Raw genomic sequence first — 16,830 nt, 5'->3', positions numbered from 1 at the left:
TTTTTAATAAGAATGTAATATCACGAAATTAAATTGCTAATCAATTTAATTATTGTTTTATTCTTGCACACATCTTTTTTATCTCCTCTAATCTCTAAAAACTGTAAAAAAAATATTGCGAAAAATATTACCTTGATCAGAGTTTAAATCTGGATCCGCCAACTGTTCGATGTCTTAGTCAATTCGATCACCGAGGCATTTACAAGGAAATATTTCCAAGTGTGAATTTCTAATTTTAATGAAACTTTGTATACATATAGGTTACATAAATAGATGAATTTAGAAAATATTAGTTGCAGCCTAAGAACAGCTTTAACGAGTAAAAACACCCCTCTTGTGTAAATCAATTTTCTACTTTTTTTTGTTATACCTCAAATTATTCAAGATATAAAAAAAATATTTTATACAACAGTTTTACCATAAAATTACCTCTATTTATTTCCGTCAATAATATTTTTTAAAAATAAATATTAACCAATTTTTTTTTACAAAATTAATTGATTATCACTAGTGATTATATTCTTTCTCAAGTGGAGATTAACATCATTATTATCCAGCAACATTCATACCTCAAAAATTATTCAAAATATTAAAAAATGTTTGATACAAAAGTTTTATAATAAAATTAATCTCTATTCATTTCCGTCAATAACATTAAAAAAAATTTTTTTCATTTATTATTTTTAAAAAATATTGACGGGAATGAATAAAGATTAATATTATTATAAAACTTTTGTATAAAACATTTTTTGATATTTTGAATAATTTTTGAGGTATGAGTGCTGCTGAATTATAATGATGTTAATCTCCACTTGAGAAACAATATAATCAAGCTGCAATCACTGGTGCATAATCAATTCTTTTCGTCGTGGTTCTCCAAATTATTGAAATATACCTAATACAAAATCCGGATATTTAGAAGATCGACCATTAGAATTTGAAAAATCTGTTCAATTTTGTTTTACATTATGTTGCTTGTCCTGTATATTTTGTGAAGACGTTTTAATCATATTATATGCGTGGTGTAAAAAAAACTATGAGCTTTAAGCATTTCTTTGTCATTATTGTGATAATTTTGTGTTATAAAACGGAATAAATTGCTCATATTAATTATTTTTAATTTGTTTAAAATTAATAATTTTTAATCCTTTTTACTTTTAATTTGTTATTCTAAATTTGTTTTTCTTTTAATTTTAATGAAACTTTGTGTGTGCGTGCGTGCGTGCGTGCGTGCGTGCGTGCGCGCTCGCGCACGTGCATGTGTGCGCGTGTGAATATAGTTAAATAAATAGATGAATTTAGAAAATATCAGTTAGTATCCAAAAACTACTTTAACTACTTAATTCGTAAAATCACCCTTTTTGTTTAAAGCAATTTTCAGCTTTTTTATTATATCTTAAAAACTATTTAAGATATTAAAAAATTTTTTATACAAGTTTTACAATAAAATTATTGTAAAATTTTTTTCTACTTATCCCCATCAATATATTTTAAAAATAATTTTTGAAAAAAATTTTTTTTAATTTTAAAAGAATATTGAAGAAAATGAATATAGTAATTTTATGCTAAAACTTTTTTATAAAACATTTTTTTGTTATCTTGAATAGTTGTTAAGATATAACAAAAAAAGCTGAAAATTGCTTTACTCAAGAGGGGTGTTTTTACCCCTTGAAACCATTTTTGGACAGCAAATAATATTTTCTAAATTTATTTATTTATGTAACTTATATGTATATAAAGTATTATTAAAATCAGAAATTTACACTTGAAAATTTTTTCTTGTTAGTAATATTTGTTGCTTGGTAATATTTATCGCAGTAATTGTTTATTTAAAATAAGCGTTATTTAATGAGCGAATATTTAATTAATTGATAATAGAATCGAAATAAGAAAAACGAACAGAAATAAATTATTGCATTGTTTTTCAATTTGTTTTTTCAGAATTTATTGGCTGCGGAATACTAGATCAAAATTTTTGAAAACCAGAATAGTTATAAAAGAATAACATTGTATGTATCTTTCTAATTATTGATCTCGCTCTTATCGTTACCTAGAGACCCTATAATAAGAGACTGGCCATCAGTCAGATTTTGTCAAATTCCTGCGAGTGAGAAAGGAACATCTCACTATCTCGCTCTTTCATAAATGACAAAGTATATGTAATATGTTCAGTATATATAATATGTATACGTAAGTGTCCTTTACGCAGCGTGATTGAAGTTTAATATGATGGATGTTTAACTGAATTTTGCAATAATTTCTCATCAAAAGGATACATTATGAAAGTGGTCCCAAGAAACTCGAAACGTCATGCTAAATGGGCGAAAAATGTTGGATGTAAAGATTGAACGCCTACAAATAATTCGTATCTTTGTGAGACTAAGTAACATATTTGTTATAACAAAATCATAAGAAAATTAAAGATTGTATTAATAATTAAGAGAGAACATTAAATATAAAAACTATTTCAACATATATTATTTAAATTAATATGCGAAACAAATTTGTAGTATTTTTTATAATATTTATTGATAAATATTATGTATATTTAAAAGAAAAGAGTAATTACAGTTTGAATTTAAGTGGGAATTAAAAAATTCTGCTCCAATCAAAAGTGGCCTCTTTGTTGTCCAGTCTCTGATTATAGGATGATTCTGGATGTGATATCCAGAAGTAATTATAAGATCATAACGAGATTTTACTTTTTTATTTTTATTTTTTTGTATTTTTATTTGTATTTTTTTAATTATTGGTCCACCAAGTTGGATCGACCATTTTGATTTTTAAAATTTTGATTTTTGATTTGTATTCAGCGAAAAATCTTTGAGTACAAAAAAATTGATCCAATATAGGGTGGTTATTAATGGTTGGAACAACTATTAACCATAAGAGATAGCTTACCGACTGTACTCTATGTAATTTATATAGAGTGAAATCAGTCATCTCTCATGATAAATAGTTGTTCCAAGTATTAATAATCATCCTGTATAAACAAAAATTCGTGACGCAAAGGGTTAGGAAATAATGATAAAAATTAAATATATTTTTTTAAAGCTTTTTAATTATTTAAGATGATTTATATAAAATTTTATTGTAATACGCAGATTAATTGTAAATAAATAAGATTTATTTACAGATTTTATTTATCTTTATACTTAATATAATATACTTATATGGAAATATTTTTACCTTGTTTTCAAATTTTAGTGTTATAATAATGGAAGTATTATAACAATAAACATACTAACAAATAAAGTAAACTGTAAAAATATTTAATGAAAATACAACGTTACAAACACAACTTATATGTATATGTATACAAGGTATTTCTAACGTCTCTAACCCGGCTCCTGAATTTTGGAACTGTTTTAAATATGAAAAACCGTTTCAGAATAAAGTTGTAGGATATTAAGGAAGTTAGATGATAAGAATATGGGTTTGATTTGGAGTGACCTTTTTAAGATGGTCAATGTTTTTTTAACTCCTCATTTTTTTTATTGCATATTCTCATAGTTCTTATCGAGTTGTGCCCAAAACACTACTTATTTGTGTCTTTTGTTTAAGCCATTTTCAAGATATGAAGTTTCCAAAGTGATTATTGGCATTCGCATTACTTGAGGTTTGAGAAGCCACAGTAAAAAATATAAATAATGTGCTATTTATGTTAGGAAAAATTTTAATTGAACTTAATTGTTACCCTCTAAACCTGCAGTACTTTGCAACATCAAGTTAATCTCCTCTGTCTAATTATGGTATGTTTTAAATGTAAAGTTATTCTCTCTGTTCTATATGGGTTTTTGACTTTCCACGAATTATACAATCAAAGTTGACGCGTACTTATACACACGCACACTAACACACACACGCACTCTCTCTCTTTCTCTCTCTCTCTCTCTCTCTCTCTCTCTCTCTCTCTCGCTCGTTCTCGTTCTTCACCATTTTTTTTTCTTACATTAAAATAATTAAATATTTTCTTGCCTTTATTGCAGATGTTAAAATGAGCATTGACTTCCATGCAATAAAATAAATCCTACAACTTTTATCTGAAACATTTTTTTTATATCTGAAGCTATTTCCGAGCTTCAGGCGCCGAGTCAAATTTCAGAGACGTCCTATAATTTATTTAAAGTATAAATATTAACACATTTGTAAGAATGGATAATATATTCTTTTCTAAAATCACCTTTTTTTCCTGAAATTAACCAAATTAAAAATTATTATCTTTTCAGATTTATTAGTTTTTAACTTTTTGACTGTTCAAGTATAACGTAATTAATGTCATCTAATGAATAAGATAAAATTGCATTTTTACTATATTAATTACTATTGTATAATTGAATTGTAATAGCATATTGATCAATAATATACAAATTTCATTATTATTTGAAACTTACAACAAGTGCAAGAGAATTCTTTATAAATGAATTTTATCTTCTGAAGGTTGATAAGCTTCGTCAACAAGCTGAAGAGCAAGAATCTGTGCTACGGAGTCAGGAAGACGAGCTGAACTTTAAGCGACAAGAACTCGAGGGACTACGGCAAGAGGAACAGCAATTGGAGCAACAACAGAATAAAAACAGGGACCAACTGAATGAGCTGACAAAAAAATTGCAAGATACTCAGTTAGAGATTTGTCAGGCGAAGGCAAAGATCACTCATTTGCAGGAGCAACAGCGTCAAATGAGCGACGCCATCGCGCTTTACGATTCTGCGCTTGCTGCGGGAGACGTCAACGTTGTACCTGATACTAGTCTACAGTTTATACCTGAGATTGAAGATATAGAGTGCGTACATAGTTGCAAACACTTTGTATTTACGTTAAAACCGGTTCTTGTTAAATTTTTCAATTTATAACATATCCAAGTGTTTCTCAATTTAATATGTATCATCTGGATGTTTTATGTTAATGTTCATTATTTCTTAATGTTAAAATAACACAATTTATGGGTAAATGAACAATTAACAAAACTTTTATAGTGATTTTAAAACATAAATTTTAAAATAAATAAGTAAAATGTATCTATGTATTACCATATTATAAATGTTAATTTTACTGAAAAAATAAGTAATTACAATTTATTTCGAAAGTTTATTTTTGTGCTAATGTTTTATATAATATTTGTGTTACTTTCTACATATTTGTCTTGTATTAAGGCTCCTGAGTACTCGGCGCAGCCATATTGAAGTCGTGACGTCAGAAGCGAGAAATTGCGTGAAATGACACGTAATTTTGTTTGACGTGTCATTTCTAAGTAAAGCCAATTTGGATAAAATAAATTAACCAGATGACTTTAAAATACTGCTAAATATCGGTCACGACTATCCTTTTTTTGCCTTGCAATAAATAGTCGTAAAAAGCACGTAAAGTGATGTTTATTCAGACAGGAAAACACATGGATAACTATTGAAAGAAGTGAAAAATGTGCTTTTATGTATAAAATTTAAAAAAGCTTTACTTGCGGTCCATTTTTACGAATGTTATAAATACGAGACAAGTCATATTTTTACAATGAAACACTTAATAACAACATGATATGCACGACAACATCTTATCGTCAATCTTTCACGTTTCACGTTTATTAGTTCTTATTTTGTCCGCGACGGAATGTCGCTACCGTCAACGCGGATTTTAAGGCTGAGGTGTCAGGAGCCTTAAATTGATACAAAAATCATACGATATGAGTTAAATTTAACACAAATTTTCTAATTATGTATTATATTTTAAAACAAACTTTTTTATTTAACTTACATATTAATATTCTTTTATATAAAAAAAATAGATTTGAAGCAACAGCTAAGAATGCAGGTGAAGTGAATGATAAAGCGGATGCAACTGGAGTTAGCACCTTAAACGGATTTGGAGATCAGGATCCTTTCGCGTCAAGTCAAGCCAAAGAAGCATTTAACACATCGATGTCTGATCCATTCGGAAGCGCGTTTCCTACACAGCAATCCAATGTAAGTTTTTTTACAGCCACATCTACACGCTAGAAAAATATCTGTTATAAAAAGCGATTGTTTAATTTACTTTTTTTTAGTAAAGGTTAATTTTAACAAAAAATATTTTATTGATAACAGTATTAAAATATAATTATTATAAATTTTAGAAAATCTCATTGTTATGTACTTAAAAAAAATTTATACTTTTTCGAAGAATATTAAAACACTATCAAAGAAAAATCAAAGTAATAAGCAAATTAAATTTTAACTTGACATTTTTGATTAAAACATTACTTATATTCCAACAATTCCAAAAAAAGTTAATGAGTTAAACAAACGAGTCTTTTAAGTGGAACAATATATTTCTTTATTATTCAGGAATATTGAGAAGGCAACAAAGGGCTCTCAATTTTCTCTAAATATTAATGTACATTTCAATACCTTACTGGCCCTTCAATGTGCAAAAAAACTAAAACTAGACATAAAATTCATCTAACAGTTATGAAGCATACGTTATTATTTGGAGAAAATTAAAAGTCTTTTGTTGACTACTTTTGTTGACTCAATAGTTTTAAGTAATAAAAAAATTTATTATTCTACCTAAACTATAAGACTCGTTTATTTGGATCATTTTTTCTTCTTTGAGTTGCTTTTACATATTACGAGCTATAACATTTTTAATTGATATTCTAACAAATAGCAGCAACTTTCATCACCACAACTGTTTGACTTATTACGCTTATCATTGTTAGTATTTAAAAACTATAACAGTAGGAGTAAACACATGTACTAACTTCATCGGATAACAAAATAAAAATGAAAAAACATCTGTATAAAAATTTTTATTTTTAACTCGGTAAAATTTTTACACAAACTTTTAACAAAATAAAAATGAAAAGAAAACATCCCTGTAAAAATTTTGTTGAGTTGGAAGCAATTTCTGATAGTCGGCATTTCTTCGGAATTTAAGTAAGATAATAAGGTTTTTGTGAAAACTTTGAATGTATCGTGTCTAGTTGAATGTATTTCAAACATTTCGTGTTTACTTTTTGCTGTGTGATGTCTATTTTTGTCGATCATACGCAATAATGCGCACAGTTGATGTTGGGGCTATTCGTAATACCGAGCACCGGGGCGATTCGTTTATACTGATTTCAGCGCCTAATCTAAGTTGGGTAACCCTAACCCTTCAGCTGTGTTACGAACATCTGCGCTACGCAAAGTTAAATATTGAGGTAAAGTTTTTTATTGATTTAGTTCAAACTTGATAATATTGTGTCTTTTAGTAGAACATGAATATGAATATAAAATCGTCGCTCTTAAGCAGGTAAAAAGTTATAAAGCGTTAAAGATTGACACTTGTGAGGTTAGGAAATCTGTCACACCGATGGCATAAAAGAACATGCGAACGTGTGTTTGCATTTATTTTTTGTATACCTACACCCTTTTTTAAATAAAAGAAAGTCTTAACAACAGCTTTTTTACAGACTTTCAACTTAAAATACAAATTTCGGAATATTCCCGGACTAGTTACGAATTACCCCGGGCTTGGAGCTATTCTTAATTCTTGACATTGGTCGACATTTTTATATGTACTTTAAAGCAAGTGCATTTGCATGTTCTATTTATATCGGCACTGTGAAGGGGAAGGTTCAACCTTTCAAACCAGTTTTTTTTTTTTTTTTTTTTTTTTTTAATAGGATTCAGGAGACACAAAAGAAAAAAAGGTCTAACGATTTGCCCCGGTCTCTCCTATTTGTGTTAAATTTTATAAATTTGGTTACATTAGTAAAACTTTTACAGACTTTTTTATTTTTATTAAAAATTTGACGAGAGTTGATATATGTGTTTACTTCCGCTATTATAGCTTGAATACTAACAATATGATAGTGACCTAGTTTACATCGTTAAAACTTTGGTATTCGTATTAAGTTTGGTGCGCACCAATGCTTTAATACAGACTTATTTACATCGAACGTACTAAACGTTCTTACAAGATATTTTTTAATATGTTATCGTTTCAAAGAGACCAAATAAGATTACTTATCATAAGACGAGTTAATTAAGGTTATACTCAATAGGCCTAATCCCCTACAAAGTACGTTTCAGTGTTTACATCATCATTTGTATTATTTGGTACGCGTATCAGTTTAGTACGATACTCCTGCTTGATACGTTCGTACCAAGTTGATCCGGCAGAGTTTACATCGTGAATACTAAAAATTTAGTACGAATTTGATACAAATATAGTGCTTAATACACGTATCAAGTGCACGATGTAAATTAGGCCAGTGTAACATAGTGTAACATGCCAAACGGCATTGTACTTGTGAAAGTTGCCACTAGCCAATAGGTTTGTTCTTTTTAGCCGCACTAGTTCAGGGGGTCAATCATGTAACATTTTCCCTAGGGCGGAAACGTAAAAAGTGAAAAGTTTCACGTAAACTGCACGATCATGTACGATTCCACGGGATCATGTAACTCACTCATGAGCGGAAATATGAACTTTTTTACGTGAACTTTTTTCCCATCAGCCGTGATGGCGAAAAGATGAAAATTTAGGGAATTAATAAATTGTATGTAATAGAGAGAGATATTTTGACTGTTATTGTATCAATGTCGCAGGCAAATAGTTATTTTAGGAAAATAGTATCTGATTAGGCAAATGCTATCTGCCTGGTCAAATAGCTTTTTCCCGTTCATTTGTGTTCAAATGCTATTTTCCTAGGCAAATATTATTTGCCTAAACGCTGTTTAGGAAAATAAAAACACATTTTGTTTCATAAAACAGGAATACGATATAATGAGAAAGTACAAGTACTCGGTTTACAAAATTATTTTTTTCAACTGCAAACTTGAAAACAACATTTGGTCCAATTCTATGTATTTTTAAGCTGATTTCCACTTATTATGTTTCTTGAACAAATATAACGTAATTATAGATTTTTCGAAGTTAAATTTTCTAAAATATAATTGATCTTATAGAATTAATAAGATAATTAACTGAAAACCAATTAAAAAATTGCAAGTTTTAAAAACACTGATGGTAATCTAGAAGTAAATTAATAGATATTACTATCAATGTAAGCTTATGTGGACAAAATGATATATGAACCTAATCAATTCAGAGACTAGTAACATATTTATTGCTGTTTTTGAATATATTTTAAGAAATGTCAAAATTCTATATCCTTTTTCATAGATTTTATTCTTTCTCATCAATTAATAGGTAAAACAAGAAATTAATTTAAAAATACATAAAGAGAACATTTTTGCAGTAAAAAATGTATTATGAACTCGTTTGCTTCTGAAATTTGTATCTGTTACTTATTAATTATTTTTTAATTTTTAATTTAATAAAATATTATGTATATTTAAACATATATTGATACTTATTGTTTGCAAAAGTAAAAAATACACAAATAAATTATCAAAGCATTTTATTATTAAACATATTAAAAACTTTTATAATATATAACGTTGTACTTAACGGTAAGCAACATATGGAGACTAAATAAAAATAAACGTATCATAACTAAAAAATTTGAAATAAAAAGAATGTTTATTTACAATATATTTAGGTGGAAAAAAACAAAATTGTATATATTTTGTTTAAAAAACAAACATTTATGAAATATTCATATTTTATGATGAAAAAAATATAAAATTAATTGTCATTGCATGTTAATGACGTACAATGCTTCTTTACTTAAACGAAGTAAATTATCTTTTAGAAAGAATATAATAATAAGTATATTATTTATTTTGGCAAGGATTACTCGAATGACATTTACTATTACACAAATTTTTAGTCTTAAAGCAGGCACATCGTTTTGTATTGCACTGTTTCTTTGATGGTTGGCATTGACATTTTGAGAACCCTTGCCCTGAAAATATAGATTGGGACGCGCATGCTTCTCTTAAAGAAATAATCTGTTCTTGAGGAATGTCATTATAATTAAAACTAATTAAAGTTACAGGTGTTAAGTCGCCTCTAGTAAACCAATTTTTCAATATACCACTTTTTGTACCTATTCTGTACACATCATTTTTTTTCTCAACTATAATTCCTTCTAAATTCTTTTTGTCCAAAGGTCCTCTGTCAAATTTTGGGACAGCTACCGTTACAAACTTCCCAGTTTCTATTTCTGTTGAAAATTGTTTTGTTTCTTTTGGTCATATCTTCAGCACCTTTGAGCTGTCCCTCGTAAGATTGTGTTCGGTTTATTTTAATATTTTTTTCATTGACACAATGATTGCAAGTAACTTTGTTGCCAAATCCCTCGTCAGATTCGTAAGAAATACCGCAGATAACATGTACTATTTTGTCACATTTTGAACAAGTGTGTGCACCTGTACTTTCGTTGCTACAAACACAGCAGTATAAGATATTAGAGTTCATGCTTTGATCCTTAGTGTTTTGGTTTAAAGTATTTGCAGAAATGTCTTTTATTGTAAGTATTTTATCTTCTTCCACATTTATTTGTATTTGATAATTTACGATTTCTGATGCAATTCCGATGTCAACATCACTTGTCTTTACTATTTGAATAGTGCTTTCTACTTTTAATTCGGCAGCTTCTACTATTGTTGTTAGTATAGCCATTTGATGAACCTTCTGTATTATTATTGATAAAGTTTGTGTTAATGACTTCTAAGTCCTCTTCAGTTGATATTTTAGCAAGAAGATCTGACGATAGATTTGTAGATTTTAAGCCTATTTTGGGATCTGCACCACAGACTTTTATAGAGTGATCTTCCAATGATACGATGAAACGATGTATTTTTTTGCCATTGCACAAAATAACATCCAACTGACCAACGAGAAGTTTTATGCTCTGTCATCCAAACTCTTAACATTTGTTCGACATCTTGGTTTGATCTTTCAATAGAACCCTGGCTTTGGGGATGCCTCGGTCGTCCACGTACAATTTTGCATTCTAGCCACAACAAAATCAACTCTTTAATTACCTCGGCAGTAAATTCCCGTCCATTATCACTTTGCAAAATAACTGGAGCGCCTTGTTCAAGGAAAATTTTAAGTAATTCAAAAGCTACCTCCGTAGCTCTTTTTGTCTGTAATGGTCGTAAATATAAAAATTTGGTAGAATGGTCTTGATAATAGAAGCCATTTGTGTATCCCATCAGCACAAGATTGGAAATCAATTAAATCAACTTGTCCTCTGACATTAAAATCTTTGGATTTTATGGGTCTTATCAACAAACCAGCATGTTTCTGCATTTTTTTTAAATTGCAAGTTTTGCATAATTCTATATATACTTCAACAGCCAGTTTTGGAACATTAGATTTCTTTTTTAAATTATAAAGTACCTTATCTCTTCCTCCATGCCCTGTTGCTTTGTGTTGTTCATCAATTTTATCAAAAAATTCTTCAATTGGTGTAACATAAATAATATCATCATTCAGAGACTTTGGTTTTAAAATGACTTTTGATACGCCGGATATTTGTAGGAGATCATATTTCTGGCCATAATATTTTTCCTGGCTCGATATCTTCTGTTGATCTGACATTTTTTCTCTTGAAAACTTTTTAATATGTTAATGACTTCGTTAATTTTTTGTAAGTTCCATGGTTTTTTAATGGTTTTCTGGACATATCTTTCATTCAGCTGCAAATAATATTCTTTGTCTACCATGTTGCCTATAAGAAAAACTTTATTAGATTCAAAGTCAAAATGAGTTAATACAGCGTAAACAGTAACTAGCAATTAATATATTTACAAAATGTATATTTGTCTTGTTCTTTATACCGGTTTTTTTTTATTGTGGCTGCAATAATTTACGTTTTAAGATTATATAAAATACTATTTCTTTACTTGAATATTATATCAATTATTCTTTCCTGGTCTTCGATATTTCATATAATAAATGATACTTGCATGATAATGAAGTAAGAATAACTATTAAGATTGTCGGAAAGTTAGTAAATAACAATAAAAGGAAAAAAACGTATGATTTTAAAATTGATGAATTTGAAAAGAATATCTTGCAGGACGATAGTAATAACATAACCTCACAAAACTGAAATGCATGCTTCGCTGAAGACTTTTTTTATCGCGGCTGCAATAATTTATATACTTTGAAATATAAAATGCTATTTTTAACTTGAACATTATTATAATCTCAATTTATTCTGTCTTAGATATTTCATATAATAAGTACTTGTAATAATTACGAAGTAAGACTAACGTTACTGATTGTAAATTTGCTGGAGAGAAGTATAATACTTAGTAAATAACATCAAAAGAAGAAAACGTACTTACATAATTTTAAAATTGATGAATTGATGAAGAGAGTCTTGAAGGACGATTGTGACATAACCTTACAGTTATCAAAATGTCAACTTATGCTTTACTCGCTCGATGCCATTTGCCTAACAGCGGTTCAGTTAAATAGCATTTTCCTAGGAAAATAGCATTTAAACACAAAAATAAACGGGCGTAAACTATTTGACCAGGCAGATAGCATTTGCTTAGTCAGATACTATTTTCCTAAAATAACTATTTGCCTACGACATCAACACAAATTGAACAAGAATGCCTACTACGGTCGCAGCTAAGTCTTCGTGCTTGTATTGTCTATGTGATTTTATATACTTTCCCTAAGTTCAATGATCAAGTAAATTGTATGTATTTCGAAATTAGAATGAAAGTGTGGTAACAGTGTGGTAACAGTTTGAAGAGGTATTATTGAAGAGGTTAACCTTTTTGGTTGCATTGCGTTGACAAGATAAGCTAATGTACATACATAAATAAAAATAATGCTTTTGTGATATAATTAGGTTTGATATTTATATTTGACAAGTTGATATTGTTATGTTCACGTTATAGTCGTGAACCACGTACTCTCGCGGAACTACGTTCTCACTCGCGCACAAAATAATGAGATAAACTTTGTAAAAATGTACGTTTTTAATCTTCGTAAGTCTTACAAATCAAATCCAGACAAAATAACAACACGAACTCTATCACTCATTGACAGAAGATGTTTTCAACTTAATTCACGCCTATACCGGGCGTAACACTACCCCTTTTCTTTAGGGTGTCCCGACAACCAATTAAAGGCTTCTAAAATCTTCACGACTTTTTGCTCTTCTCCTAGCTGCTGCAAAGGGATATGGAGCTGCGTGACTACATCCACAAGACAACATCTTCCTGCTTAAGCTGTGGCTCATTCTTACTCTTCACCTTGAGTCTTGAGCACGTCTTCCTTCATTCTTTGAACAAGGGGTGGGGAGGGGGGGAATTAACTCTCGAGGACCCAACGCCTTTAAGGCTCCCTATATCTTCGCCTCGGCATTTGCCCTCAGGCTCTCTGGAAAACCTCGATTCAAAAACCGGGGCAAGGCGGTCTTCTTAACACAAAGTATTTCGACAAACCTTCATAAGAAGAACATCGCTTCGTACGAATCTCAAAACTGAAATTAAAATAAGATCCAACGAGTATCTCACTTAAAATAAAATTAACCTGCAAGAGAAAAACTTTTTTTTTTAGTCACGATTTTACAATAAAATTTTCGCGTAAAAAAAATCGAAACTCATTCTCAATTTCCGAAGAAAGAACGATTCTCCGAACCTATCCTCCAAGGCGTGGACTTCCAGGGAAGCACGACGACTTCCTGCTCTACCCCAGGCTTCTGCCACGAGTTACCAAGCGTCGCCCGTGTAATTCTCAATCCAATGCCCTACAGGAAAAAAAAGGAATGAGAGAACGCCTCTCTATCCCTAAAACAAAATTTCAACTTCAAAAAGAAGAAATCCTAAACCTAAAACAGTAACACACTCTCTCTCTCTCTCTCTCTCTCTCTCTCGCCGCGCTTGAGGCGCGTCCAGCGACCATCGCCGCCAATGCCGATGTGCGTAGGCTCGAGTCCCACCTCGACGCCCTTGAGCAGGTCAATAGGAGCTCCGAGCTTATCTTATTCGGGGTGATTGAAACCCCCTCCGAGAACCTCAAAACTACTCTCAGCAGAATCACACTTGCTCTCGGCGTCGAGGTCGGCCTCGATCACATAGTGAGTTGCTATCGCATCCCCGCCAAGGGGGACCGTCCTCGTCCCCTCGTGGTCAGACTTTCCTCGCGCGAGGTCCGCGACCGGATACTTGCGGGCAAACGCTCTCACGGGAAGCTCGACGGCTCGTCGGTTCCCGGTCTTCCCCCCGGGACCATCGATATCAACGAGCGTCTTCCTTCCTCCACTCGCGGGATTTTCGCTGCCGCGAGGGGCGCGGTAGGCGCGGGTCGTCTGCACCGTGCCTGGGTGCGCAACGGACGCGTATTTGTCAAGAGACACCTCGACACCTCGCCTATCCGACTCCGGGGTAGTGATCACCTTTCCGCACTTATTGCCGGTGCACCTCTGCCCTCTTCATCTTCCTGCGGGTCATCGCGTGACCTTCGCGACTCGGCGCGCGGCCTCGCGGCTTCTCTTCCCCCGACGGGGTCGGCTGGCGCTGCCGATGTCGCTGGTGCCTCTGCGACCCGTACGACAGCGGGCCGTGATGTGAATCGCGGGGCGATTCCTAGGGCCCCTTCTAAGCGCACTAAATGAGGCCCCGGGCCCCCCCTTCACTCCGGAAGATCGGGATCTCTGCGCGTATGCCATGTTAACTGCCAATCCCTCCTCCCCCACTTCTCTGAATTTGCCGATTTTTTCGGCCGAGGCGATTACGACCTTATAGCTCTCTCCGAAACCTGGTTGAAGCCACACGCGTCTGACAGTTTTGTCCAGCTTCCTGGTTATTACATAGTTCGCGGTGACAGGGAGGGCAAGGGGGGAGGAGGTGTTGGGGTATACGTGCGTCGCGGCATTGGCGCCGAGATACTCGCTTCATCGCCGACGCTCTATAGCGCTCTCCCGGAATATCTTATCCTCCGTATCTCTCCTCTTCGCTGCCGCCCTTTCCTGCTTGCCATAGTCTATCGTCCTCCAAAACTTGGTCACCTTTCCATTTTCCAATCCGACTTTGAAAGACTATCTTTCCTTTACAGTTGCCATCATAATCGGGGATTTCAATATTGATCTTAATCGTCCTTCCCACGACTCCGATTTCCTTCTCGACTTCAGCACCTCCAATAATCTCCATATAGTTCCTTTCTCTGACACCCACCACACTTCCTCGTCACACTCTAGAATCGACCACTGTTTAGTAAATGATAAAAATTTAATACAGAACTTTCAGCAGTTTCCAATCCCTTTTCTATCAAACCATGATCTCATCGAAGTCACTCTCGACTTTTCCATCTATAGAGTTCCACCTCGCGTGATCCGAGTCAGAGACTTTTCTTAATTCAATTCCGAAGACTTCCTTTCCTCCCTTCTCTCTCAAGACTGGCCTGCTGTTGACTCTGCCAGCTACATTGATCGTAGGGTCGACCTGATCTACTCTTTCATCAATAACGCCTTGACTATCCACCTGCCTCACAAAACATTCGTGGCAAACAAGCCTCCCGCTCCTTGGCTGAACCATCAAGTCAAGTCTCTTCTCCGGGAACGAGACGCCGCCAGAAGATCCTTCCTCCTTCACCCCTCCCCCGATCGGCGGGAAAGGTTTCGGTCTCTCAGAAACTTGGCAAAATCGCGCCTGGTCGAGGCAAAAAACAACTACTTGCGCAAAAGACTCGATCCCAAATTATGCCCAGCAAGACTATGGTCGGAGCTGCGCTCGCTTGGCCTCGCTAAGAATCGCTCCTCTAACCTCCACCTCAATCTCTCTCTGGGAGACCTCAACTCCTTCTTCACTACTGCTCATCTCTCTCATTCATCTCTTTCTCCTTTGCCTCCTCCACCCGCCTCCTTCCCCCGTCATACCTCCTCTGTCTCCGATCCTGCTACCTTCTACTTTCCCCACGTCTTTCCTGAAACCCTACTCAAGGCCATCAAAACCAGCTCCTCCGACTCGTACGGTCCCGACAGCTTAAATCGCCGCATTATTCTCCTCTGTCTCCCCGTCATCTTTCCTGTCATCCTAGACCTCTTCAATCTCTCCTTTAATTCCTCCACCTTTCCCACCTTTTGGAAAACCTCACATGTCATCCCTCTCCCCAAAACCTGTCATCCCTCCTTCCCGTCTGACTTCCGTCCCATCTCTCTCCTCTGCTTCCTTTCCAAGGTGCTTGAGCGTATTGCTTACGACAGCCTGGTTGCTCACATCTCTCACCATAACCTCCTCGATTCTTTCCAGACCGGCTTCCGAAAGGGCTACAGTACGCAAACCGCCCTTATCAAGCTGGTTGACGATGTGAGATTGGCCATAGACAAACGCATGACCACCTTATTAGTCATGTTCGACTTTTCCAAAGCCTTCGATTCTGTCTCCCATGCGCTTCTCCTCGAGAAACTCAGCAACCTCAAGATCTCATCGTCCGCTCTGACCTGGTTTCGATCCTACCTCTCCGACAGACACCGGTGCGTTAAAGGACCTGACGGCTCTCTTTCATCTGCGCTGCCTGTCCCTGCCGGAGTCCCTCAGGGCTCAGTTCTGGGACCCCTTCTCTTCTCCATCTTCGTCAATGATCTCAGGCACTCGCTCAGGCACTGCCATCACCTGCTCTACGCCGACAATCTCCAAATTTATTTCCACTTTCCTCCTCACGATCTCCTTAATGCAGTTGCTCTCGTCAACGAGGACATCGCGGCGGTCGAGCGATGGGCGGCGAGAAATCTCCTTAAACTCAACGCCGGTAAGACCAAGGCACTTCTCATGGGCAGTCCCAGGTTTGTCAACTCGATCCCTACGTCCAGTATAGATCCAGTATATATCTTGTTCGTGAATTATACGCGTATTCAATTCACCGACAATGTCCGTAACCTTGGGCTGCTCCTGACCAACAATCTGAGCTGGGCTCATCAAATTCGTTCCACTTCC

At 33.9% G+C, this 16,830-nt stretch overlaps 1 protein-coding gene across 2 annotated transcripts in view; it reads left to right on the top strand.

Moving 5' to 3' along the window:
* LOC105198098 (epidermal growth factor receptor substrate 15-like 1) overlaps positions 1-16,830 on the top strand; it is a 109,996-nt gene that overhangs the window by 69,259 nt on the left and 23,907 nt on the right. For both annotated transcript variants that reach the window (XM_026140617.2, XM_026140618.2), the window contains 2 exons: positions 4,441-4,784; positions 5,781-5,958. In XM_026140617.2, the coding sequence (XP_025996402.1) occupies positions 4,441-4,784; positions 5,781-5,958 (522 nt within the window). The remainder of the gene's footprint in view (positions 1-4,440; positions 4,785-5,780; positions 5,959-16,830) is intronic.

The sequence above is a fragment of the Solenopsis invicta genome, chromosome 16 (genome assembly GCF_016802725.1).
Source record: "Solenopsis invicta isolate M01_SB chromosome 16, UNIL_Sinv_3.0, whole genome shotgun sequence".
Taxonomy (NCBI): domain Eukaryota; kingdom Metazoa; phylum Arthropoda; class Insecta; order Hymenoptera; family Formicidae; genus Solenopsis; species Solenopsis invicta.
Note: the sequence above shows the minus strand (reverse complement) of the source record. Positions and strands in the feature narration are given on the sequence as shown.